The sequence below is a fragment of the Pezoporus occidentalis genome, unplaced genomic scaffold (assembly GCF_034315485.1).
Source record: "Pezoporus occidentalis ecotype Australia unplaced genomic scaffold, CSIRO_AGI_Poc_V1 ctg350, whole genome shotgun sequence".
In the NCBI taxonomy this organism is placed as follows: domain Eukaryota; kingdom Metazoa; phylum Chordata; class Aves; order Psittaciformes; family Psittacidae; genus Pezoporus; species Pezoporus occidentalis.
In genome coordinates, this window is record NW_026915484.1 from 14,133 (window position 1) to 41,671 (window position 27,539).

The 27,539-nt window shown below is 47.2% G+C and overlaps 1 protein-coding gene across 1 annotated transcript in view; it reads right to left on the bottom strand.

Moving 5' to 3' along the window:
- Positions 1 to 27,539, bottom strand: part of C2CD3 (C2 domain containing 3 centriole elongation regulator) — a 52,663-nt gene that overhangs the window by 6,745 nt on the left and 18,379 nt on the right. Inside the window, 17 exon segments of the mRNA XM_062630422.1 lie at positions 5,371 to 5,473; positions 6,204 to 7,254; positions 8,901 to 9,118; positions 9,636 to 9,812; positions 10,802 to 10,899; positions 12,255 to 12,460; positions 12,970 to 13,034; positions 14,784 to 14,922; positions 17,232 to 17,552; positions 17,898 to 18,518; positions 19,833 to 19,922; positions 20,707 to 20,975; positions 22,565 to 22,685; positions 23,435 to 23,607; positions 24,476 to 24,656; positions 25,369 to 25,552; positions 26,055 to 26,298. Coding sequence (XP_062486406.1) covers positions 5,371 to 5,473; positions 6,204 to 7,254; positions 8,901 to 9,118; positions 9,636 to 9,812; positions 10,802 to 10,899; positions 12,255 to 12,460; positions 12,970 to 13,034; positions 14,784 to 14,922; positions 17,232 to 17,552; positions 17,898 to 18,518; positions 19,833 to 19,922; positions 20,707 to 20,975; positions 22,565 to 22,685; positions 23,435 to 23,607; positions 24,476 to 24,656; positions 25,369 to 25,552; positions 26,055 to 26,298 — 4,261 coding nt within the window.

The following is a 27,539-nucleotide window of genomic DNA, read 5'->3' on the forward strand; positions in this document are numbered from 1 at the left end:
AAAACCACCCCCATTTCCCACCCCAAAGGGTGAGGTCAGAGCAGGAACAGGATCCTGGAGCTGCATCTCACAGCAGGGAGCCCATCACCTCAGGAGCCCTTTCCAGTGCTCCCAGTGAGGCTGAGCCCGGGATGCAGGCGAAGGCTGGAGCAAGGGATTGGCTTTCAAACCAACCCTGGGTGCCAGGAGACCCAGTGAGCAGCACAGCCTGAAGCAGCTCCGCTTCTTTAACCCCCTGAGGGCAGCTCAGGCCACATCTTTCCTCTCTCATCTCAGCCTCCCCTCGGGCAGGTTCAAGCCATTCCCCTTGTCCTGGCCCTACAGGCCCTTGTCCCAAGCCCCTCTCCAGCTTCCCTGCAGCCCCTTCAGGCACTGGAGCTGCTCTCAGGTCTCCCCTTCACACAGCAGAGGGGCAGGATCCCCTCCCTGAGCTGCTGCTCACGCTCTGGGGGTGCAGCCCAGCACATGGGGGGGTTCTGGGCTCAAGCACACACTGAAGCTGGGTCATGGGGAGCTTCTCCTCACCCAGCACCCCAAGTCCTTCTCAGGGCTCCTGGTCTCCCCCATAGCAATTAAATTCCTCAAATCATCCAATTAATGCTATTCCAAAGGGCCACTGAACAGCGTTTCCTATCTCTCACTGCTCTCCTCTCAGCTGTATTCATGCTACACACTCCTTGTGCACCATAAGAACAGGGAAACAGCAACCCACATTTGTAGACATTAAAGGAGCTTTCCTCCTTTGTCCTCACAGTGAACACTCCACAAGGCTTCTCCTGCTTGAGGGGAAGCCAGAGGCACACCAAAGTGGAGCTGTTATGGTCTGAGAGGCTGCTGGAGGAACCTGCCCCTCGCTCCCATTCTGCCCCCAGTGCAATAACATACCCCAAAAGCACACTGAAAACACGACACAGGAGCAGGTGCCTGCTGCTGTTAGATGACACCGAGGGGATGGATTGCAGCTTGTGTGCTCCTGACTGCCAGTAAATGAGGTGTGCCTGGAAAACACTCCACTTGCAGCCTGTTTCAGATAGAAGAGGCTGAAATCCTCCTCCTCTTACCACTGGCTCTGGTTGCAGCAGTGCAGAGGTGTTAAGATGTGTGTAACTACCCCAAGGACCTTCCTGCAGATGAATTTCCAGCTCTAGGAAAGGTTTAGCAGCTCTTCCTGCTGCTCTCCTATGTGCAAAGGTGTGAAAGGCAACGAGAGAAGTTTAAAGGGGCAGTTAACACTTGAGCCTTGTTGGACCCCATGAGGTCCACACGGTCCCACCTCTCCAGCCTGTCCAGGTCCCACTGGATCCCCTCCCTTCCCTCCAGTGTCACTGCACCACACAGCTCGGTGCCATCAGCAAATGTGCTGAGGGTGCTGGATCCCACTGTCCATGGCACCAACAAAGATGCTGAACAGGATCAGTCCCAGCACCAACCCTGAGGACACCACTCCTCACTGGGCTCCATGCAGAAGAGCTCCAATTCCATACCTACCTCCACATAAAGCTACTCTCAAACATGCACACTCCTCACACAACAAACATTTATCAAGACCTTCTATGCTGCATCTTTAAGATGCTCCTTTGATAGATCAAAGGGGCTAGTTCAGAGATTTAACCCTCTTGGGTTTCTCCCCCTCTGTCTCTAAGCCAACACTGTCACAGCCTCCATGTACCCAACACTCAGCCACGGTTGCACACATTAATCAGGAAGATCCAAGAGGAAAGAGGACCTGGATTATGGAACTGCTGAGTGCCAGAGGCTGGAGGAAAGCAAAGAGATTCATAAGCATTGCTCAGGTTTTGGGGGATGAGTTACTTCAAGGTCAAAGAATCCTGGTACCGGAGGCGGGGAAGGCTTCAGCAAGTTGAACGTCTGGGTTTGTTTGTGCACAGGGCTGAAGGAGTGAAAACAGATCTGTGTTAATAGGCTAGAGCCTCCCCGTGCCATGACCTTGTACCTACTTCTGCTTTCTGGACAGGAAAAGGTTCCTATCAAAGCATGGACCAGAGCCAGCAACTCCAAAAGGGACGTCAGGAATTCAGTCCCGCAGTTTGCTGTCCTGCTTGTGAAAATGAAAGAGAACATCAGCATTTCTGTTCCAGGGGACAGGAGGGTGAGTTTAGAGACTAAAAACCTTAACTCTGCTCCCTGGGTAAGCTGAGGGAGAAAGAGAAGAGCTTTAGTGGCTGTGGCTGAAGTGGGAGCAGGTCAAGAGGAAACATTCCAGCCAGTAAAGGCTGTTTGGAGAGTTGGTGGCCATTTATAGAACAGATTAAGCCCTTTTCACCTGAATCTGTCAAGATCTGTGTTAGAAAAGTGTTGGTTCTAGTTTACACTGAAGGTAAATCTATGTATGTACAAATATGAATTATTCTATGTAAAACTGGTTCCCATATTGCTTGTCGTTCTGGAATATTCATAGAGGTGGGGTAAAACAAATCCAAGATATTTTAATGAATATTCTATTAACTCTCCAGCTCTTTAAATACTTCCTCCTGCTCCTCCAAACCAGCTCCATGCCCATTAGACTGGGCTGACTCTGAAAGGCAGCAGCCTGGCTATGGGTATCCCCATACCCATAGGTATGGTTTCAATGTGATTTCAATGTGATTCACTGGAATCACATTGGAATGTTTTCCCTCTAGAATATGATTGTCCTGAACCTTCCCAGAACCAGAAAGAGTAAATGTTGGCCCTGGAATATCAGCCATACTATATAAAATAATATGGAACATAGGAATGCAGTAAAGGTGAAGAGGGAGAATGGAGGCTGGAGCAACAGTCAGACATAAGACTTGGATAGTAATCATGGAATGGTTTGGGTTGAAGGGAGCTTAAAGCTCATCCAGTTCCAGCCCCTGCCATGGGCAGGGACACCTTCCACTAGGGCAGCTTCCTCCAGGCCCCATCCAGGGCTTGGAAAAGCACAGAGCTGCTGCTGAACCTGAACAGCAGCAGAAGTCACCCCAGGGCAGGTGGATCAGGCAGGACAGGGGGTGTCCAGTGTAGAAGAGAAGAGCTGGGAAGGAGCTAAAGAACTGGAAGCCCGAGTCTGATACAATGGAGATAAAAGGTCTCAAAAGGAAAGATTTCATGAGGCTCTGCAAAACTGAGGTGTCCAGAAGGTGACCACAGCATCCAGGCTGAGGCTGGAGCTGCTGTGGCACCTTCTCAGAACCTCATGTCCTTGCAGCCAGCTCCTTTGACATGAAGGCTTCCCCTTCTCACCACTTCTTCGTCCTCTGGAGGAGGAAGACAGGGAAAGCAGGGAGTCAGACAAGACAGGGGGAGCTGGCAGGAACACTGGGAAGGCCAGGAGAGAAGTTTGCCAGCTGCCACATGAGTGAGAGGGGACTGCAGCTCTTCAGACAACAACAGCTCTGATTTCAGCCTTGCTGTCACGCTCGGTGTTTGCTGAGCCGTGCAGAAACCAGCCCAGGTTTAGAACCTGAGGTTCTTAGAGCTAATTCAGGACAAAACTATGAGAAAGCAGTTTTCCTGAACTCTGTTTTACCATCAGCATAGGGCGCAAACTCATTCTTCATCCAGGGCGTTTGATGTTTGATGTGATGTGATGCGTTGTGCGCAACACAAGGCACAACTGAGTCCTGTCTCAACAGACCCCTACAAGTGCCACAGGGAAGGATTAGGTGTAGCCAATCCTGGAATGAAGCTGGGTTAAGGTCAGCTATATCCAAATAGTGCCAACAATATTCTCCCTCATTATTACTCACTTTCAGGAGGGTGTTTCAGCCATTAAGCTTAGCACTGCAGAGAGAAGGAACTCAAAGTAATGCTGGTGTTAATATTAATCCATGGGTCTGAGCGATGATTTGCAGATGCTCAGGAAGATCTGGAAGAACTGGAGCTAAGTCTGTGAAGAAAGCAAAACTCAGAGGCAGGGAGATGACAACAAGGCAGAGGAAAGGGGGAATCGGTGATGGACAGAGGCAAACACAGAGGATTTGGAGGACATTCCAAAGGAGTAACACAGCTGAGGTTCTGCTGCTGATTTCATTCGGAATATTTAGGCACAGCACAAAAAGCATGTGCCAAGACATGCTGCAGACTAGGTGTTAGCATCAAGACACATCTGAGGATCCTTGAAGCACACTGTACCCAAGTCTCCTCTGATAAAGGTTTCTACTTCCATAAGGAACAAGTTCCAAGAGCTTTAGGAAAAGGTAATATAGGGTAAATCAGGAAAAAAAAATCATTTTTACAAGACAAACCAGCAACAAGTGAGGTATTTCACCTGAGCTGTAAACATGTTTATTGATCTAAAATAGTTTCCATTACTTCAGAGCTATTACATCCTGCCCGTTTCCCTGCTCTTTAATCAAGCAAGCTGTTCCCAGTGACATAAATGTTCCTTAAAGCACGTGTTTCATAGGTCATGAGGAGGGGAACCAACACATTATGTATTCTGGGAGTAGTAAACAGACAGCCCAACTGCTGCAGCACCCAGACCTGCACCAACATCCATCACAAAGCTGGGGCTGGAAATGAATATTACGTGGACCCCAAAACAAGTGAGCCACAAACCCTTGCACTAAATACATGTTGATGCACGTCAAACCAATGACAAAACAGGAAAAGCAATCAACAGCTTTCCTGTATGAGGAAGAATCACTCCAAGTATTCTACTATCCCCTCTGTTGAAGACATGCTATGTGATGCCCCTTCAAGAGAGGCTTTTGCCACAAACTCCCTCATTTCATCCTCATCTAAAAGACACAAACTGGAGCTGTTGTTACACGTTACAGGTCGTGTCCTTGAAATCAGAGAATCATAGAAAGGTTTGGGTTGGAAGGCACCTTAAAGCTCCTCCAGCTCCAACCCCTGCCACGGGCAGGGACCCCTTCCACCAGAGCAGCTTGCTCCAAGCCCCTGTGTCCAACCTGGCCTTGAGCACTGCCAGGGATGGGGCAGCCACAGCTTCTCTGGGCACCCTGTGCCAGCGCCTCAGCACCCTCACAGGGAAGAGCTTCTGCCTAAGAGCTCAGCTCAGTCTCCCCTCGGGCAGGTTAAAGCCATTCCCCTTGGCCTGGCCCTACAGGCTCTTACCAAAGTTCTTACCTCACATTAAAGCCTGAAGAAGTGCAGAGTGAGCTCCAGCCCCTTTCACTGTCCCCACTGCAGAGGAGCAATGTCCACAGAGTATTTAGACACACTGGTTTATGTAAACCCTTAAGCATCACAGATGCTGCTGCCATGAACACTGAAAATGATTCTCACAGAGAGAAAAGGTATCAGAAAGATTCTCCTTGACATGATTTGTGACCCTGAGTGCTGACAGGTACTTTTGTTCCTGCTTTAATGAATGGACTCTGCTGAACTAGGACAAGAAAGGAAAGGATGTCCCATACTTACTTCTGGAGCTGTGGAGGGACGAGAAGAAATGCTGAGCAGTCTCATGGTGGCTTCCATCTGCTGGGGTGGAAGGAAGAAGTTGGGAACAACAACAGGATCAGATCTGAACAGAACTGTTAAGGTACAACCTCTGGCATGGTGTAGCTGCACAGAGCCCCACTGGAGCTGCAGATGTGGAATAAACCTCACTGCAACAGCTGTTAATGGCCTCCAGATGTTGAATCTCATTCATTTTAATCCATATTCTGTAATTCTCAACATCTGGTTCTCTCACCTGGCCTCACAGAGCAGGGGCCACCAACTTGCTTTACAGTAATACCTCACATACGTGTAGAGTGCTTCATCCTGCAGAAATCCCAACACAACTTAGTGAAACGGAATGGGAGATCTGGGATCTGGGCAAGAAATGTGGGAAAGAGCAGAACAAACTACATGAATACAGAAGAAACACAAGAGCTGTAATCCATGGGGAAAAAACATGGGCAAGAAATGGAAGAAGACAGGCTGACACTACCCAAAATGAAATACCTCGCATGGATATTGGTGACAAATTGCAAGGAAGCCATAGTATCATGGAATGGTTTGGACTGGAAAGGACCTTAAAGCTCATCCAGTTCCAACCCCCTGCTATATACAGGGACACCTTCCACTAGAGCAGGTTGCTCCAAGCCCTGTCCAACCCAGCCTTGAACGCTGCCATCACTACATGGTGTGAAACACAACGTAACAGGGTCTTCTGACACCTTCCCAGGTCACCAAGTCTCACTTCCCAGGGAAGAGCTCCCCACAGTGTATTTCTCCTTGAATGCAATGTGTGTGTAAGAAAAGGATACAAAACAATCTTGGGTTTGACAGCCTTTTCTGACTCTTCCAGTGGGTCTTCACTACTGTCATCAGAAAAGCTCTCACTGTTTCCTTCCGAGCCTGCTTGGGCTGACACACTCTTAATACAGCTCTCACCAGAACCACTTTCTTCCTTGTCTTGATGATCTTCATTTACAATCTCCCCCTTTTCCTCCTCTTCCTTTCTTGCTGTGTTTTCTGGGTTGGTCAAGCCAACATCTCCTGGAAATGGCAGTTGTTCTGTGGAGGCTGCTGGAAACTCTACATTTTGATCTAGAGGTTTAGCATTCAATGCTTTATCCCAGTTACAGGTTCCACCTTCTAAAGACCCATTGGCTGTTTGATGCAGCTCTGATAAGTGAGCAGGGTGAAACAGCTCCTTCTCTGTTGCTTCTGTGCCTCTATTCAAGCTCTGAATTCCTTCTGCTGCTGCCCAAGTACTGCTCCCATCTGCATGGAGGCTAAAGCACGAGCTAAAGGTGGTGAGCAAGCTTTGGTTGTCACCTTGGAGCATGCCAGAGAAGGTGCTGCTCTGTCTGCTGTTTCCTATTTGGAAACAATCAGTGTCCACTGAGTGTTGTTCTTCAGGCCTCAAGTCTATGGACTGCAGCTCAGCCCCCTGCTCCCCATCAGACAGCACACTGGACCAGGGACTGGTTTTGTCTGTCATGGTTGTTATATCATTGAGAGTTCGTGGTTCTATAACATCTTCTTCATACTCTTCTTCACTGTGTGGTTGGACAGCAAAAGCACCTTCATGCTCTTGGACAGAGCCCCTTGGCAAAGGATGCTCCTCATCAGGGACAGCTTGGTCTAGAAGCTCATGCAACATGTGTCTGTCAAACACAGGTCTCCCAAAAGAGCACGGCTCTTGTGTATCACTGCCAATGCTGGAGGAGTCCAACTCAAGTTGGCCTTGACACACTTCAGGTCCAGCTTCATCATCCTTCTGGCCCGGGACACGTGTAACACCCAGCTTTCTGCTGCTGTCTTGATGCACATGAGATGATTCTTTGGTGGTTTTAGTTATAGTCTGTAAGTCTGATGAACAGAAAACAGCATCAGTAAATGCACCGAGCCATGATTCACTTTTTATGTGATTTATTTGGGCTTTCTGCAGAAAATCCTGTATGTAAGAATGGGTTTGAGCTAAATGTGCACTGCTTTGTCAGACACTCTGCTGATGAGATCACATTCTGCTCTCTATCACTGACAAGGCCCAGAGAAGGGCAGAAATCTGAAGGGAAAAGGAAATGTTCAGGATTAAATTACAGGAAAATAACTGGAAATACCCAAATCCATGTACAGGAAAAAACTGGACAGTGAAAATACTCTGATACAGAGGACACCTAAAGCCAATGGAAAAAACACCTATTGCTTGGAGTGGCTGAAACCAGACTGGACAGCTCAGACCACATAGGAAGAGAAGAGGAATAATCTAGACAGGAAAGGTGGATAATCTTACCAGCTCTTCCTCTCACAGCTTCCCTAGTTTTATGCCCAGAAGACACAGTTGCTACTGATATTCTCAACCTTTCTGCTCAATTTAACAACTTGAATCAAATGACAGACAATTGTTAATTCAATATTTGAAAAACAGAAATTCCCTCCTTCCAAGTCCAGGTTGGACACAGGGGCTTGGAGCAAGCTGCTCTAGTGGAAGGTGTCCCTTCCCATGGCAGGGGCTGGAAGTGGATGAGCTTTAAGGTCCCTTCCAATACAAACTACTCTATCATTCTATGATTCTATGACTGATGCTCAGATGTGGTGGTAAAATTGTAAATGCCTGAGAAGAAGGAGGTGCCTGTGCTCCTAACACAGGTCCTGGAAAAATGTGACTGCAACAGTAACCTAAACATTAAAAAACCTCTTTGCAATCCTGGAAACCTCTGGGGATTTGACATTCCTTAAAAAGCCACAATCACCTATTTTTGGTTCCTAGTTAGCAGATCTTAGCAATTTCTTAGATAATACAGACTGGTTTGGGTTGAAGGGACCTTAAAGCTCCTCCAGTTCCAACCCCTGCCACAGGCAAGGACCCCTTCCACTGGAGCAGCTTGCTCCAAGCCCGTGTCCAACCTGGCCTTGAACACTGCCAGGGATGGGGCAGCCTCAGCTTCCCTGGGCACCCTGTGCCAGCGCCTCAGCACCCTCCCAGGGAAGAGCTTCTGCCTAAGAGCTCAGCTCAGTCTCCCCTCGGGCAGGTTAAAGCCATTCCCCTTGGCCTGTCCCTACAGGCCCTTGTCCCAAGCCCCTCTCCAGCTTTCCTGCAGCCCCTTCAGGCACTGGAGCTGCTCTCAGGTCTCCCCTTCAGGAGCCTTCTCTTCTCCAGGCTCACCCAGCCCAGCTCTCTCAGCCTGGCTCCAGAGCAGAGCTGCTCCAGCCCTCACAGCATCTCTGTGATGATCACTTTTCCACAGATCTCCCTTTTCCCACTGAACAGACACTGAAATTCCAGTGGAGTTCAGGCTCTATGGAGAGGGCCTTAACTCCCACTGAATCTTCTTTCTCAATGTTTCAGTTCAACATTGTCATTTGTGAGAGGGGTTTGGAAGTCTCTACAAGCCTTTCTCCCTCTGGACCAACACGCACTGATCACCAACACAAAGAAATGGTCCTCAATAGAATATTTGCAGATCCTTTAAGGCAGCTTCTGACAACAAACTCTAAACCAGGTGACAACTTACCACTGATGAGGCTGCTGACCTGAGACACCAACTGACTAGATCTTTCTAAAAGATGGCATCCATTGGGATCCACTTCTCTGCTCACTGAACCCCGATGATCACTCTCCTGCTCTTCATGACTTGGTCTGGATGTGTTCCCATAACTGAAGTCAGGAAAAGACTTGGTCAGCTTCTGATTGAAGTACCTTTGCACCTCATCCAGCTCACTCAAGTTTTTTCTGTAAGCAGAGGGAAGAAACTGGGTAAGAGGCAAAAAAGAAAGCTTGTGACAGAGTGGTTCCATTTGTATCATTCTAGACAATAGCATGTAAATATGAAATATGAGATTAAAGGTTATTACTGAAAAAGAGACCAGCAGGCAAGTGCTGAGGTTGACAGGATTAACACTCAGGAGCAAGTGCCCAATTAGGTATGAAACTTAGGCTGGAAGACACAGAAAAGAGCTTGCTTTAAACTTAAGGAGTTGCATTTGAGATGATTTTCCAACTGAAGTCATAAAGACAAGAATATTAATTGACAGAGGATTTCTACTTTATTAAGATCTAAGGACATTACTGATTTTAGTATCTATTTGAAATATACTTAGTGATATTTGGCTTGTTCACCCTGGAGAAGAAAAGGCTCTAGAGAGATGTTAGAGCAGCTCCCAGTGCCTAGATGGGCTGCAGGAAACCTGGAGAGGGGCTTTGCAAACCTGCTGCTTTGCTCACCACGTTGGTAGCAGATCTGCTTTACCTGAGAGCAGTGAGAAGAGAAGCACGTGAGGACAGTGACAACGAGTCCATCTTCGCTGCCCGTTGGGCATTCCCTTCTGCTTGCTGCAGGGATTCATGGAACCTGCGCACGTTCCGCATGTGCTCTCTGTGCCGAGGAGTGTGTGCCCCAGAGGGAACGGGTCGGTGAGAAACAGGCCTATGGGTAACAGAAAATAGGGTAAAACCTCTAATTGTGAGAAGTCTGAGAGCTGGGGGTATCCAACATCAGTGAAATGCAGCCCCAGAGCGTGAGCAGCAGCTCAGGGAGGGGATCCTGCCCCTCTGCTGCATGAAGGGGAGACCCCCCTGCAGTCCTGATCCAGCTCTGGGGCAGCAGCACAAGAGGGACGTGGAGCTGCTGGAGCGAGGCCAGAGGAGGCCATGGAGATGCTGCGAGGGCTGGAGCAGCTCTGCTCTGGAGCCAGGCTGAGAGAGCTGGGCTGGGTGAGCCTGGAGAAGAGAAGGCTCCTGAAGGGGAGACCTGAGAGCAGCTCCAGTGCCTGAAGGGGCTGCAGGAAAGCTGGAGAGGGGCTTGGGACAAGGGCCTGTAGGGACAGGAATGAGTCTGGAGCAACCTGGTCTAGTGGAAGGTGTCCCTGTCACTCCATTTATGACTGGTTTTGACAGTGGGAAAGGGATAGAATGACTCAGAAAGTCTCTTTCAGTCCTATATTTCTGGAGATAATAAATATTATTCTCCTAAATATATACCTGATTTAAACCTGGAATCTGATCCTGCTGTAAACTACACTGACAGCTCTTAATCAGTTATTGTGCATTTTCCTTTTCAGACCCAAACCATTCTGTGATTCTGTGGTTTTATGCTGAAGGCCTGGAAGAAGCACCTGACAGTTTCAGCAATGGCACAGTGTGAATCCTTACACTGAAGGGTGTAAAGGAAAGAAACTGGCAAATATTAATGAGAAGTAAAATGCACATCTGGGTTTAGTCCACAGGAACCTCTCTCGGGCAATCTCCTGGGCCACCCTCACACTGGTAAAGGGAATTTGGTGTAATCTTTAAGCCTAAACACAAGGAAAAACCTTTGGCAGGGTTTGGTGTTTTTTCACTAAGCCAACAGGCTTCAGATAGGTTGATTATTGAGCTCTTAAAGTAATCAAACTGTTGGATAGCCAGTGCACTTACCGCTCTCGAGTCGGAGCACTGACTTCCTTTGACAAGGTAGTCATCTGCTTGGAAATGCTTGTAGCATTACTGGGGAACTTTGGAATGTTGGCCTTCACCTAGAATAAAGAGGAACATTGTGCATGAGTCTTCCACAGCAAGAAAATAGGGAAAAAAAGCAGTATCTTCTTGAGGTATCAAACAAAAAGGGGGCCTATGAGGATGCTGGGGAGGGACTCTTCATTAGGGACTGTAGTGACAGGACAAGGGGTAACGGGTTAAAACTTAAACAGGGGAAGTTTAGATTGGATATAAGGAGGAAATTCTTTCCTATTAGGGTGGTGAGGCACTGGAATGGGTTGCCCAGGGAGGTTGTGAATGCTCCATCCCTGGCAGTGTTCAAGACCAGGTTGGACAAGGCCTTGGGTGCCATGGTTTAGTGTGAGGTGTCCCTGCCCATGGCAGGGGGGTTGGAACTGGATGATATTAAGGTCCTTTCCAACCCTAACTATTCTATGATTCTAAAACCTGAGGTTTCTAAATAGCTTTGAAATTCCAAAGGATTTCCCAGCACTGAGCCAAAGCACCACTTCACAACACTCTCATTTCAGAATTATTGGTAATTCCATCCACACCACTGGGGAGTAAACTGATGGTAAATAGGGTGTAGATGCTCCATTACATCTGTGCATCACTCCCCAGTGCGACTGGAAAGGCTAGAGAATAAGACAATCCCACAAGAAATGGCAAGTCTTCCCAAACCCAAGGATTTTTACTAAATTAGACATTTCCTAACCAGTGAAAGGATGAATTTATAGTGTTTGGGGCATCAGTTGCAACCCAAAGCAGCAAACAGAACAATGCCAGGCTCACAGACATCCAAACCCACAGAATATTCCCCTAACAATAAAAAAGAACACCACAAATACCCAAGAAATGACAAGGGAGTGAAGCCTTTGGAGATGCTCATGACCTAGGGTTGAATGAGTGCTCTAAGCAGTGTTGGTCTGCAGCGACCATGGCAACACACAGCAGAATCCTTAAGGAAGTGTTTCCTAAGGTTTACACAGACTGATCCATGACAGTGCTTTTGCTATTTGCTCATCAGCACAAAGTCAGAGAATCACAGAATCACAGAGTCATAAAATAGTTTGGGTTGGAAAGGACCTTAGGATCATCCAGTTCCAACCCCGCTGCCATGGGCAGGGACACCTCACACTAAACCACGGCACCCAAGGCTCTGTCCAACCTGGCCTTGAACACCACCAGGGATGGAGCATTCACAACTTCCTTGGGCAACCCATTCCAGTGCCTCAGCACCCTCACAGTAAAGAACTTCTTCCTTGTATCCCATCTAAACTTCCTCTGCTTAAGTTTTAGCCCATTACCCTTTGTCCCATCACTACAGTCCAAGTCAGTGCTGATTATGAGGAATCTGATCAGATATGCAGTGGGAGGAAAGTGAAGCACATACTGCAGAACTCGGTGGCTGGCTCCACATCCTTGCCTGTCTTTCTTCTTTGAGATGACTTAACTTTTGAAGAGGGGAGACTGCTACTTTGATCTGCCCTCGGCACTGTCCACTGAAGTCTGTGATATTGTACCACCCACACACGAGCTGGAAGCCAGAGAGGAGAGGAGACAGGTCCACTGATGCAAACCCTATCACTTGCTCAGTCTCTGGGGAAGGACAACAAAACCTGTGTATGAATTTGAACTGCATGCAAACAAAACATCTTCAGGAATGCTAAACATCAGTTGTACAGCCCCAGAAATATGTTTAGACTTCACAGGGAAAGGGACTGTACAGGAGTCGACATGCTGGAGGGAAGAGATGGGACCCAGAGGGACCTGGACAGGTCAGAGAGAAGGGACCATGGGAACCTCATAGAGTTCAACCAGGCCAAGGGCAAAGTCCTGCCCTTACGTCAGGGCAAGCCCCAGCACAGACCCAGGCTGGGTGAGACCAGATGGAGCAGCCTGAGAAGGACTTGGGGTGTTGGGTGAGGAGAAGCTTCCCATGACCCAGCTTCAGTGTGTGCTTGAGCCCAGAACCCCCCTGTGTGCTGGGCTGCACCCCCAGAGTGTGAGCAGCAGCTCAGGGAGGGGAAACCGTTCCATGATTCTATGAAATACAAGTCAGGGGTGCAGAGAGGACACTTCTCTCTACACTGCACTACAAACTGTACCTGCTTTATGCCACACTTTGAAGACCAAGGTTTGCTGTGGATCCAGCAGAAGCTCTTTGGATAACCTGTTAAGCACAAAACTCATTTGATACAAAGCAGGAAAAAGGACAAGCCCAGTAAAACGCCTCTGAAGTTTCAACCCCATTGTATCTATCCAGAGAAACCAGTTTCTTTCTGGGCTGATGGAGGAGAATGGAATACAACAAACCCGCAAACTATTGAGCCCTCAAAAGCATAACTATTTTTACATGGCTTGGGCTTTTGCTTATTCAAGAAGTATTTCCCTCTTCTCACTCTTGTAAATTTAAAAGCTAGGACAATAAACCCATGGGGAAATGGAAACTCAGTTTACTCATGACTCAATCATAGGGTGACAGCAAAGCTGCAACGTTTGAAGTTGATTTGTGGAAAGAAACCAACTGAAAATGCAGTGTCAAACATAGAACAGCTTTTACGTTGCCTGAAGCAATTCAGAATTGACTCTGAGCATAAGCAGACCCTGCAACAAAACACTTGAACTCCAGCTCCCAGTGGCTTTCATGAATTAATCTTTATAGTATAAATTCCCTAATGCCAAAATCCACCTCAGCATTCTGGTAGAATATCCCACTCCTCTGCAGGCACTGCTATATATTTGTGGGTGTCAAAATGAATTCACTGTGCTTCTTGCTGCCTGTAACAGATTTGTTCCACCTTGTTTAGAAAATGCCTTTGCCTCCTGCTTTGGAACTAGTTTAAAATCTGGTGTAGGAACACAGGAGAAGGCACAAGACCACAAAGACAGGGTCAGTACTGAGTATTACCATGTGTAACTTGATCTGATGGGGCTCCCTAGGAAGGTGAATTCATCTGCTAGAATTTAGGCTCAGATACCTAAGTCTGAGCTATGATTCCTACACTATTTTGGCAGTCACTGGCAAGAAGCAGGTATCCTTAGGGAATTTTGTCCAGAGCTGGGTCTTTAATACAGGTCAAGTGACTCACCATGTGGAGGTGCCTGCAGAGGAGGCAGAATCAGAAACCTAACTTCCCAACATATGAAGTTTCAGTAGGTGAACCCAAACTTAGACCTCTGCTCCCAAACCAGGGCACAATTTCTAAGCATGAAACAGAGTAAAACACACAGAAAAAGCTGGGAAATTGGATCAGGTCTAACTTAACCTTCCCATGAGTCCTGCAGCAACTAGCAGCATCTTCCTCTAGACAGGGAAACTGCAGATGGGTGGAAATGCACTGAGACACCCAAAGGCTTAAGCCAAAATACAACAGTCATTGGGACAAGCACTGTTCAACATCTTTGTTGGTGTCGTGGACAGTGGGATCCAGCACCCTCAGCACATTTGCTGATGACACCAAGCTCTGTGGTGCAGTGACAGTGGAGGGAAGGGATGGGATCCAGAGGGACCTGGACAGGCTGGAGAGGTGGGACTGTGTGAACCTCATGGAGTTCAACAAGGCCAAGGCCAAGGTCCTGCCCCTGAGTTGAAGTAATCATCAGAACAAACACAGGGGGGAGACTGGATGGAGCAGCCTGAGGGGAAGGACTTGGAGGTGTTGGGTGAGGAGATGCTGCAAGGGCTGGAGCAGCTCTGCTCTGGAAGCTCTGTCCTTCCTCCTGTTAACTTGAAGACCAAGCATTCTCAAACAGCTTTTTGCTCAATATGGAAATGTGGTGATTGTAAAACATGGGCACAAGCATTTTTAGCTGAGAATACAGGTCAGTAAGTAGAAGGCACTCCTAATGGCTATGTCCTTTTCACACCTAGCCTGGCTGTCACATCCAAAACATGTCTGTGCGAGCCCACAGCACTTACCTTGCTTCTTGCTGAAAGTCCCAGACTGGTGAGTCTGTATTGTCCACTATAGAAGTGGTTACTGGAGCATCTGCACCAGCAACAGCAAATGAGACGCAGCTACTGGGGGCTGTCACTTCACGTTCTGTCAAAGGACTCCCTAAAATCATACAGAATTAAATACAGATTTGTTATTAACATTTAAAATAAATACCTAAGTTCAGAATTAAAAGCATATAATTACACAAAGAGACCCACCATACAGGAAACACTGCTTTCCATTGATGGAGCTGAAAATACTTTGTATTTACAATGGGAGCAAACCTTGCATGAACCTTTTACAGAGCAGAAACTGGAATATTCAAGGGAGAAATGGGAAAACCACTTGATCATCTGAGGAGTCAGAAACAAAGCAAAGGAATAAAACCCCAATCCACAAGACCCTATTCCAGTGCTTGATCTGTCCTTCATGATGGGCCATAGAACTGGGCAATCCTAGCTGCATAAACAGAAAATACCCAGTGTTACAAAAAGCATTTTGACTTAATAGTTGACTTAATCCCAAGAAGGACATGGAGCTGTCAGATCAAGGCTCCAACAGAGGAGTCCATGGAGATGCTGCAAGAGCTGGAGCAGCTCTGCTCTGGAGCCAGGCTGAGAGAGCTGGGCTGGGTGAGCCTGGAGAAGAGAAGGCTCCTGAAGGGGAGACCTGAGAGCAGCTCCAGTGCCTGAAGGGGCTGCAGGAAAGCTGGAGAGGGGCTTGGGACAAGGGCCTGTAGGGCCAGGCCAAGGGGAATGGCTTGAACCTGCCCGAGGGGAGACTGAGCTGAGCTCTTAGGCAGAAGCTCTTCCCTGGGAGGGTGCTGAGGCGCTGGCACAGGGTGCCAGAGAAGCTGTGGCTGCCCCATCCCTGGCAGTGTTCAAGGCCAGGTTGGACACAGGGGCTTGGAGCAAGCTGCTCTATGGAAGGGGTCCCTGCCCGTGGCAGGGGTTGGAGCTGGAGGTGCTTTAAGGTCCCTCCCAACACAAACCACTCTGCAATTCTGTGACCTTCTCACACATTAAGCTGCTGAGTGTTCCTTTCCTGTGTTATCACCTGGACTGTGAAACAATTAATCTTAAGAGACATTTCCAGTCACCTCACCTCAGGTCAGTTCCTTATTCCTGTTTGTATTTAGGCAGTGTGCAATGGCCCAAACAAGATCAGATCACTCCAACTGCTGAGCAGACCTAAAATGGTTGAGTCATGCAGTGCTGGTGGTGCTCAAGGTGAAGGGGAGAGCACCTGATATATTAAAGGGTTTAAGTCATCTTTAACGAAGAGATTAATCCCCAGAGAGCAAATTGAGGGGAAAACCAAAAGGCTTCAAACCCCTGCAAATTCACCAAGTGCGTCACATCACTGAACATCCAGAACCAAACATCCTCCTAGGATGGAATATTTTAATACATTTAGCATAATTTAAAAGCAAAAACCAATTCTTTGGTGCCCCTCAGCAAAGTGATGAGCCTCACAACTGTAACTCCTGCTCTGCAGAGCAAGAAGCAGTGTGTCAAGCCTGGCTGAGCTCAGACTGCTCTGCTCTTATGCTGCCCTTCCTCACTGCTGTGTCTGGCAGTCTCCAGATAGCACAAGCAGTGCAGCTTTACACATTGATTACACACTAGGAATGCAAATTGGGAAGAGCCTTGGACATATGAGTGCCTGCGGGTGAAGTTATCCACACAAAGCTTCATTTCAGAATTCAGCTGTCATCTGCAACAGTGACCACTGCATTATTTATAATTTGGATTTTCTTAGGACCATAGAATAGTTTGGGTTGGAAGGGACCTTAAAGCTCCTCCAGCTCCAACCCCTGCCACGAGCAGGGACACCTTCCACTAGAGCAGCTTGCTCCAAGCCCCCATGTCCAACCTGGCCTTGAACACTGCCAGGGATGGGGCAGCCACAGCTTCTCTGGGCACCCTGTGCCAGCGCCTCAGCACCCTCACAGGGAAGAGCTTCTGCCTAAGAGCTCAGCTCAGTCTCCCCTCTGGCAGCTTAAAGCCATTCCCCTTGGCCTGGCCCTACAGGCCCTTGTCCCAAGCCCCTCCCCAGCTTTCCTGCAGCCCCTTTAGGCACTGGAGCTGCTCTAAGGGCTCCTCTTCAGGAGCCTTCTCTTCTCCAGGCTGCCCCAGCCCAGCTCTCTCAGCCTGGCTCCAGAGCAGAGCTGCTCCAGCCCTTGCAGCATCATTTTATTAATAAAGGCTGAACAGTTTAACCTCCTGCTTCTCCTGTACTTTACACGATGCAATCAATGCTCTTGGGGATGCAGCACTATGAATCCAAGTTCAAACCCATCACATCCCTTCACTGTGCTGCAGTAAGTCTGAGGATTAGTTTTTAACTTGGTCCATTCAGCCATACCTGGTCTGAACGGATCCCAGGAAATAAAAAGGGAAATATACCTTTGGAGGTGGTGATGTTACCTTTTAAACTCAGATGCATTGCTCTTTCCACAAGAATATTGACAGCAACTGTGTTTTCCAGTAACATCACATCATCTTCTTCTTCTTGTGGTTTGCCATTGGTGATTTCTGAACTTACACCATCCAGTTTGTGACTCTGATCTTCACAGACCTGTTGGCTCAGAGCAGGTGCCGTCCCTGTGCCTTCATCTTCACTGCTGCTGTATTCCTCAGCATAGTGAAGTCTGCTGGGCAGAGCAGAAGTGGTAGAAAGGACGATGTGAACACGTAGAGCAGCTCCTGCTAGGTTTGCAGCATTGCATCTGAACAATGGATAAACCCCTGCAAGAGAATCCACAAAGAACCAGCTAAGCAAGCCAAAGGACAAAGAGATCTTGGAAAACTTCCTAGAGTTCATTAAAGGAGACCCCCATCCCTAGTAGTGTTCAAGGCCAGGCTGAATGGGGCTCGGAGTAACCTGCTCTAGTGGAAGGTGTCCCTGCCCATGGCAGGGGTTGGAAGTGGAGGAGCTTTAAGGTCCATTCCAACCCAAACCATTCTATCATTCTGTGGTGCAGACAGGACAAACCAAAACTGAACATGTTTTTCTTGAAGTGCTTAGAGAATTAATGGAACTAAAACATCAATAAAGAGGGATGAAACATGACAATGTTCTTTGGAACTTACCACTGACACTTATTGTTTTCCTCGACCTTTCTGCCAGTGCTGCAAGGTCAACATAGGCAGATCCAATGAGACGATCTGTATCAAGTGGTCTTTCCACATCATTTTCTTTTCCATATGCCCACCACACCTGGATTTCTAATTTCTCCTCTCTGAGGAACCAATGCAGCCCATGGCTCCTTCTGAGCACCACCCTGTTTGGTTTCTTGAAGTTTATTGTAACGTTCTTGGTGTCATCACTCAGTTTTGGCCTTTTAAGCACAGTCCAAGTGGCTTCTTGGTTATACAGTTTATACCTGAGGTAGCAATAAGTGCTTTCATTTAGGTGTGTCTGGCCTGCAAGCAGCAAGCAGTGGATGGGCAGCCATACTCTTGGGGTTGAGATGGTCACAGTCACTGGCTGGGCACTCTGCTCCCACTCATCACTGTCATCTGTGCTATCCTTATGGATCTCCTCACTGTTCCATCCCAAGAGCTTAGCAGCTTCCAAAACACGCTCCCTGTCATCCTGATGAGCAAAGGTGACAGAGAGTTCCAGTCCTCCCACAATGGCCTGCATGATGCTTGTGCAGTGAGGAGGCATGACATCTTCAGGCAGGGTAACTGGGTACCAGCCTGAAATACCTTCAGGAAAAAGAGATCAGAATTAGACTTATCCAGCCTTTTGGAAAGCATCAGTAAAGGGTTTTCCACTCTCTGGTCATGGACCAGTCCTTGAGCTGTTTATTTCTTGTGAAATATGGAATTTGGCCAGTAAATTCTAACCTGAAACAGCAGCAAGCTGTTAGACCTCAGAAAAGCTCAGCAGTAGTTGTGATCCCAAAGGCATTTTCCTCTCTATTTCATTAATGATACTCAGTTTGCAATGAAACTATATCCCATGAATCTCCAGCTACAAAATGAGATATTTTCATTGCTTTCCTCCTCTACTTACCACTAAAAATAGACCCCAAATTTCGTGTTGAAGAAAACAATGACTGCACTGAAACTAAAGCAGAACTAACCAAGGCAGTAATGAAAATGTCATTATTACAAACATAATCATCACAAACTAACACTACACAGAGAAGCTATTTTAAATTTTGTTTAAAAATATTACTCCTGCTGCTTCCTAACTGATCTAAACCCTCTGTTTCCAGCTTGGACATCTGAAAAGCAATTACTAGTCCTCCACTGAACACTACAACTCTTGGACTGTTCATCTTGAGGTAGAAAATAAACAGCACAGAATAAAGAAATAAGGCATTGGGCTGGGTTTAGCTGGGATGGAGTTAAATTTCTTCATGGTAGCTTCATAATATTCATTCTCCTATAGAGCCAGGCTGAGAGAGCTGGGCTGGGGCAGCCTGGAGAAGAGAAGGCTCCTGAAGGGGAGACCTGAGAGCAGCTCCAGTGCCTAAAGGGGCTGCAGGAAAGCTGGAGAGGGGCTTGGGACAAGGGCCTGTAGGGCCAGGCCAAGGGGAATGGCTTTAACCTGCCCAAGGGGAGACTGAGATGAGCTCTTAGGCAGAAGCTCTTCCCTGTGAGGGTGCTGAGGCGCTGGCACAGGGTGCCCAGAGAAGCTGTGGCTGCCCCATCCCTGGCAGTGTTCAAGGCCAGGCTGGACACAGGGGCTTGGAGCAAGCTGCTCTAGTGGAAGGGGTCCCTGCCTGTGGCAGGGGTTGGAACTGGAGGAGCTTTAAGGTCCCTTCAACCCAAACTAGTCTGGGGTTCTGTGATTCAGCTACTATACATCATACACCCTAAAACCAGATCTTCAAACAACAACTTTTATGTAAACTTTCTAACACAGGATTTTTAAAGACAACATGTGCAATGTCTGAAAGAACTCTAAAAACCAAACAAACCCACAAGAACACCCAAAATGGGAATGAAAATTGTTTTAAGGAATTATAGTAGCGTTTACGCAGTGTCAGCATTGTAACACTGCTGTGTTACCTGATCTTCTTCTCAGCAGGTCCCTGGTTGGAATTGTGACTGTCCCAAGAAGAGAATCTCTTGATGTCCGAGGTGCCAATCTGTCAGTGGCTGGAAAAGAAATAGTTGTGCAAATGCATCAAACTGTAAGACAAGATTTAAAGTATTGCCTCAACAGCAAACCCTCAGCTGCCATTCTGGAAACACTTTTAACCCATGAGGAAAGGACAAATGCCAACATAAATTGCTCAGAACATATCAGACCAAAATCAGTGAGAAACAGGGGTATCAACAAAACTTGTCTGTTGGCACATTCAGGACATGCTGCAGCACCACTGAAACTGGAGAAACATTAAGGGAATACTTCCATCATAGAATCCCAGAGTGGTTTGGGTTGAAGGGACCTTAAAGCTCCTCCAGTTCCAACCCCTGCCATGGGCAGGGACCCCTTCTACTAGAGCAGCTTGCTCCAAGCCCCTGTGTCCAACCTGGCCTTGAACACTGCCAGGGATGGGGCAGCCACAGCTTCTCTGGGCACCCTGTGCCAGTGCCTCAGCACCCTCACAGGGAAGAGCTTCTGCCTAAGAGCTCATCTCAATCTCCCCTCTGGCAGGTTAAAGCCATTCCCCTTGGCCTGGCCCTACAGGATCTTATACAAATTTCTTGTAAGACCCCTTTAGGTATTGGAAAGTGTGATCCAGTCGCCTTATTTTAGTTTGGAATAGAGACTATCTATAGAAACATAGAATGATTTGTGTTGGAAGGGACCTTAAAGATCCTGGCAGGGGGCTGGAACTGGATGAGCTTTAAGGTCCCTTTCAACCCAAACCATTCTATGATTCTTTGAGTGTGCAACAACATTCAGTCCTTGCAATCAAACTAAGGTTCTCCTTACCTGACCTGGTGCTCTGATGATAGATAGAGAAGGTGATATCAGCAGACTGCAAGAGCTCCCCTAGACAAGAGGCTTCTCCACTGCTCTTCTGAATGATGAGGTTACAGGGAATCTCCACGTGATGCTCAAACACAGGGCAGAAGGAACAAGCCACAGCTCGTGTGTGGCGTCTCTCTGCCTCAGGTAGGAAGGAGAGGTGCACAGAGACATAAGCATTGACTCCAACACCTGCACAGTGCTGGAGGGAAGGGTTCTTTTGCGCCACAGCTCTTGATTTAGGATATAAAGAGAAGAAAGGGAATGAGTATAATGTGCAAGGAATCTAGGAATCGACAGAATTAAAGCAAAAGTTGCAAGACTTTATGGTGAAGACATGGGACAAACCAGTGGATATCTGAAGTCAAAACACATGTGGATTCTCACTGTATATTATCTTTTACCATTTTTTTTGTCATCTGATCATCCTAGAAACAGATATTAAATGGTGAGAGTAGCTATCACAAGGTTCATCACTGGTGGCTGAGTTCTTATCACTGTCAGGATCTGAGACCAAAGTGGTTGAGAAAGTAGTGAGCATCTTTAAACATATCCCCTCTGCAGAAAAAGCTGTAGGGTAACTGTAGGAGAACTTGCTTTAGAAAGATGCAAAGGCAAAGCCAAATTATTTTTAGAGAGCAGTACTGCCAAGCAAAAGGAGGTGAAATCAGCAGATGGAATTATTTACAAGTAACACAGACAGAGGTATTTCTCAGGTCACAGAATCCCAGACTGGTTTGGGTTGGAAGGGACCTTGAAGCTCATCCAGCTCCAACCCTTGCCACAGGCAGGGACACCTTCCACTGGAGCAGGTTGCTCCAAGCCCCTCTGTCCAACCTGGCCTTGAACACTGCCAGGGATGGGGCAGCCACAGCTTCTCTGGGCACCCTGTGCCAGCGCCTCAGCACCCTCCCAGGGAAGAGCTTCTGCCTAAGAGCTCAGCTCAGTCTCCCCTCGGGCAGGTTCAAGCCATTCCCCTTGGCCTGTCCCTACAGGCCCTTGTCCCAAGCCCCTCTCCAGCTTTCCTGCAGCCCCTTCAGGCACTGGAGCTGCTCTCAGGTCTCCCCTTCAGGAGCCTTCTCTTCTCCAGGCTGCCCCAGCCCAGCTCTTTCAGCCTGGCTCCAGAGCAGAGCTGCTCCAGCCCTTGCAGCATCTTCCACTTTCTTTACTGCTCCAAGCACCATATGCTAGTGATCCTCAACCAGCCTACTGGAATTAAGATGGATCAGGAGCTCAGCAACATATATAGAAAGGGCCAGTGAACACTGCTCTAGAATGACAGGAGCCACTCATCTCTTATGGAGTTAACTCCCTCTCTTCTAGCTCTTTCTTAATTCTTGAAAATCCCCTACTGGAACTCAGTTCAGGTCATACCATGCACTTAGAGCAGCAGCCTTCTGGTGAAATGGAACATGTTTCATTTACTAGATAATTTACTGATGTTTCCACAGTGAAATTCAAGGAAACCAATCTCAGCTAGCTCTTACATCAGTAACACCCAGATCCAGTGCCCAAATAGGTATCACTTTGTATCTGTCAGTTTTATATCAGCCTTTGGTATAGAAAAATGTGCCCTTCCAATCTCCATCCTTCTGCAGAACAAGTGCTATCACATTTTACTGCAGCTTCAGGGACAAAAATAACCACTAATGATCTTTATAAAGCTATTTTCACTTCTGATGAGAAACCAGTTTGAGTCCCAGACTCTGCAGAGGGGAAGTTGGCCAATTCCAATTTATTCTTATCTAATGTCTCAGCCTGCTGCCTCCTGATAAAGCTATTTTAGGAGAAAAAAAACCTTCCTTTTTGACTCAGGCTTTACCTCGCTGCTGCTTGCAAACCAGCTGCTCTGTGTATCTGTACAGCAAGAGAAACAGCTCGAGCAGTTCCTCCTGCTGCTGTCCTCACGGATCGCTGGTATTGCACGCTCACATCCAGCAAGCCTGTTTGAAATGAAAGAAAGAAAGGAAATGGTCAGCTTTTGATAGTTACACCCAATATAATCAAGGCTCAGTTGTACCTCCCAATACAGAACTTACTCTATTAATGCAAAAAAAGAAAGCCAACTATGTCCTGGGCTGCATCCCCAGAATGTGAGCAGCACCTCTCTAGGGAAACCCCACTTTACAGCAGTTCTGGTGGACATAAGGACATGGAGCTGTTGGAGCAATTCTACAGGAGGCCACAAGGATGAGCAGGGACTGGTGCAGCTCCTGTATGGAGCCAGGCTGAGAACACTGGGGCTGTTGTGCCTGGAGAAGAGAAGCTGTGTGGAGACCTCAGAGCAGCTTCCAGTGTCTGAAGGGGGCTACAAGGATGCTGGAGAGGGACTCTTCATCAGGGACTGGAGTGACAGGACAAGGGGTGATGGGTTCAAACTGAAACAGGGGAAGTTTAGATTGGATATAAGGAAAAAGGTCTTTACTGTGGGGGTGGTGAGACCCTGGCACAGGTTTTTTTTGGGATGTGCTTTAAACCAGAAGAGGGCAGATTCAGATGCTTTTCTAGTTTCTAATACATCAACAACCTTTGTGTCTTTGCTGCTGATCACCATCCTTTACCTCCACCAAGAGAGCAGACTGAGGGAGCTCTCTAGCACACTGTCCCTCAAACATTGGGATGCCAACCCCAGGCTTAGCTCTAGTGAGCCTGGTTTTATCACATAGGGTGAAAACCCAAAAGTCTTCCTTACCTGAAGACCTCAGATGAAATCCCTCTGAGGAATCAGTCCGGGGAACCAATGGAAGATTAAAAGTCTGTATACCTATTTCTTCTCTATGCTGCATAGTGACCATGGCACAGAGCCGCGACAAAGGCAAGGTTCCTTTGGCAACCACCTGGTCTCTGACATTTGGGTAATAATACCTGGTAAGACATAAAAAAAGCAGCATCAATCATGGTGTTTTGAGGATGACAAAATGATCATCATTTCTGTCACAACTGCATACGAGTCACCTTTGAGTGTCTTCAAACATGGGCTCCTGATGGCTAAGGGATAGCTCAAGTAAATGCTTTTGCACAAAATGAAACAGTAAATTAGGGAGAATGGCTTTAACCTGCCCAAGGGGAGACTGAGCTGAGCTCTTAGGCAGAAGCTCTTCCCTGGGAGGGTGCTGAGGCGCTGGCACAGGGTGCCCAGAGAAGCTGTGGCTGCCCCATCCCTGGCAGTGCTCAAGGCCAGGTTGGACACAGGGGCTTGTCTAGTGGAAGGTGTCCTTGCCCATGGCAGGGGGTTGCAACTGGATGGGCTTTAAGGTCCCTTCCAACTCAACCCAGTCTGGGATTCTATTTTATTTGATTTCCTACTTGATTCTATTCTATGATTCCAAACTTATAGTGTTTTTTTTTGTAATCAGTAACTTGTATTAGGGAATAAAACCCCAACCTGAAACAATGAAATTATACTGCCAGGGTGCTATTAAGTAAAGTTTAGATGTGCCAAGCATTTAAAGATGACTTCTAGATCCCTATCCTGATAACAAAGTGGAACAAAGCAAACTAAGAGCACACATTCTTTACAGAAGTTGTAAGAAGAGCAATTAGCACTCCTGGGTGTGGGGAAAAAGGCTCACATGTCTTCAGTGCAATCTTAAATGCAGATATCCATCACCAAACGTTGATGAGCTCACCATTTCTTCACATATTATTGCATATCCATCCCCAAACTAGAGATTTTTCAATACCATATATGTCTCTCTCTGTATTGCTGAAAGAATAGGATGTTATTCTGTACCTGCACCAGACTTCAAACTGGATTCCTCCTCCAGTCACTCCTGGTGCCGTAAATGCATTGACCAGAAGCCTCTGGACTGGGACATCAGCAGGAACCAACAAAGAGTGATGATGTGCATCATTAAAGACGGGATCAGGGACACACAAAGTGGTTGCTGTGCGGAATGGCTTCAATTTGATGCCTACAAGTCAAGCAGAGGTGGTTAGAAATGGTTGTATTTGGGGGTTTCAACCTTTTTCTGTTTGTAATCTTTGCTCTCCTGAGTTTTCACAAGCAATCCCATGAGCCTGTGAGCCACAAGTGGAAAACAACAGTTCAATGTGGCTGGAAGTTGACACAGTCCAGAGGAGCCGCTATGGAACCATGTTACTGACCGTGTTTTCCACAGGAAATACATGTTAGTGATTCAAAGCCCTCCAGATCAACACTAAGTCCTTTTCTCCAATTCAGTTATTTAAATACTCCTTCATAGTCCTTACCATCTAAACCAGCAAGTCTTCTTTTGGTGTGGCCACGAAAATGTGCATTTTGAGAGGCTTTGTAAGGAAAGCCTTCATTGAATTTAGCTGTATATAGTGTCAGTATTCCCTGTATATCTGTTCTTTGTAGGATGAGTTGGGGAAGCCCTCTGGGATCTTTAACAAAAAGATGCTATGTGAAGAGACTCAAAACCAGGCATCGTTTTTTGTTGGGAACTTCGTCACCTGCCTCAATCAACGCAGGCTTTTCATTTACTGATGCATCCCAAGCACAGTTGTGTGCAGATCTGAGGACAGCAAGCTCTGGCTGCATGAAAGCTCTGAAATCACACACCCTTTTAAGTAGAAGTATCATACATGAAACAAGATTTAACTGAAGCAATGCTCTAAATTAGGACTGTAAGAGAAACTTACCATCCTCCTGCAATTCAGCTCCTTGCAGTGCACCACAACCAGCCTCTTGAACTGGGAAGTAGTACTGTACGTAGCAGTCAGCCTCTCCCCAGACAGTGGACTGTAACGGTGTCAGTCCTTTCACACTCTCCACATGGATCTCAAACACATGTTCCAGCAGGTCTTCCCCTTCTGGGTCTAACTGCTAATAAAACAAAGGGAATCTATATGGAAAGGATGATTCTTTAGGAAACAGCATACAAGAGGATGTTAGGGGCTGATAAGAAACCTGGAGAGGGGCTTTGGACAAGGGCCTGTAGGGCCAGGCCAAGGGGAATGGCTTGAACCTGCCCGAGGGGAGACGGAGCTGAGCTCTTAGGCAGAAGCTCCTCCCTGGGAGGGTGCTGAGGCGCTGGCACAGGGTGCCCAGAGAAGCTGTGGCTGCCCCATCCCTGGCAGTGTTCAAGGCCAGGTTGGACACAGGGGCTTGGAGCAAGCTGCTCTAGCGGAAGATGTCCCTGCCCATGGCAAGGGGTTGGAACTGGAGGAGCTTTAAGGTCTCTTCAAGTCAAACTAGTCTGGGATTCTATGATATAGAACAAAATTGGCGTCAAAAGATTGGGGATCACTGCTCCATTAAGGAACTCACTGGTAAAATCCTTTTCACTTATCCATAACAGCAAGAATGGGAATTTATTGAACAATACCATGACAGGCTTTGTAGGAGGAGGATCCAGAGAGTGGGAAGGTCGCTGTGTGATGGGAGGTACCATCCCTTCCTCAGTTTTTAGCCTTTGCAGTGCTGCTATTTGATTCGCTGACCCCATTGCCAGAATGACCCTCAGGCTTCCACTTCTGCTGCCAGTAAAAACATCCACCACAGGCATGTAGCTGTCCACAGCCACCACGGGATACTGAGCTTGAAGCAGCAAGTGGGAAATCTTTGGATCTCTAGAATAGATTACAACAAGAAACACCACAACAAACAAGTGAGATTGAGCCATTGGAATATGAACACGATCACACAAAGCTCATTTGAGACGGGACTTTCAATGCACTTAGAAATAAATCTGTCTCAATTCCTCCAAAACTTGGCTCAAGTGCATGAAGTCTTCACACAGCCCAGCTCCATGAGCTGCCAAATGGAAAAGGCTATTTTCAGCAATGACAAAATACAGCTTTCCAAAAGCTAACATAGTTATAAGTCAGCCTAGAGACACGTGAGCAAGGGGATGAACTGGAACAAGACTCCTATTAATATGCTGCAGCCATATTATACTTTTATGAGGCTGTTACACACCTTTGGGGATGGATTTGGGCAGGAAGGAAAGGAACAGGGACAGTCTCCCACAGAAATGTGAAAACTTTTAATAACTGAAGTTAATCCAAGTGAACTACAGTGGATTACTGAAAAATTATACAAATTATTATAAATTATTAAATAGCAAAGTAGTCAGTGAGCCCCAGCACCATCTGATTTGCACCTATTATTAGTGTGACCAAAATATACCCCATCCCTGGCAGTGTTCAAGGCCAGCTTGGACACAGGAGCTTGAAGCAACCTGCTCTAGTGGAAGATGTCCCTGTCCAAGGCAGGAGGTTGGAACTGGATGAGCTTTAAGGTCCCTTCCAACACAAACCAGGCTGGGATCCTATGGGTCTATGAATTAATCTTTTGCATTAGAAAGAATCAGTCCTGTCCAGTGTTTCCTTTAATTTACATAGTTTTAAGCAGTTATATTACTTGACTGAACAAGAAGACAAAATATTGAACCAAAAAGATCAGAGAGCTCTGAAGAGACCCACTGGATAAGAGGACAATTAAAGCATGAAGTATTTAGAGCCCTTTTTGATACAAGCATTATCCTGTGCTGTGCACACTGACAGCATCCCTAGCAATGGGATCCATTGCAGAGCATAAGCAGGAAGAAAATCACTCTGTCAGTCACAAGCTTGGAAAATCACCGATGGAATGCCATGCTTCATTTTCCTGTGCAGTCACTTTCATTTCTGACAGTCTTCATGCGTCACAGGGCCACAAGTTAAACTGGCACCAAACCTCATGCAGCAGTGTCTTTCTCACAGAGTACTTGTACTTCTGTATGAGGACAGTGTGACTCACACCCACAGTGGGAGAAGAGAGGAGGAGGAGAGAGAGAGGAGAAGAGAGGAGGAGAAGAGAGGAGGAGAAG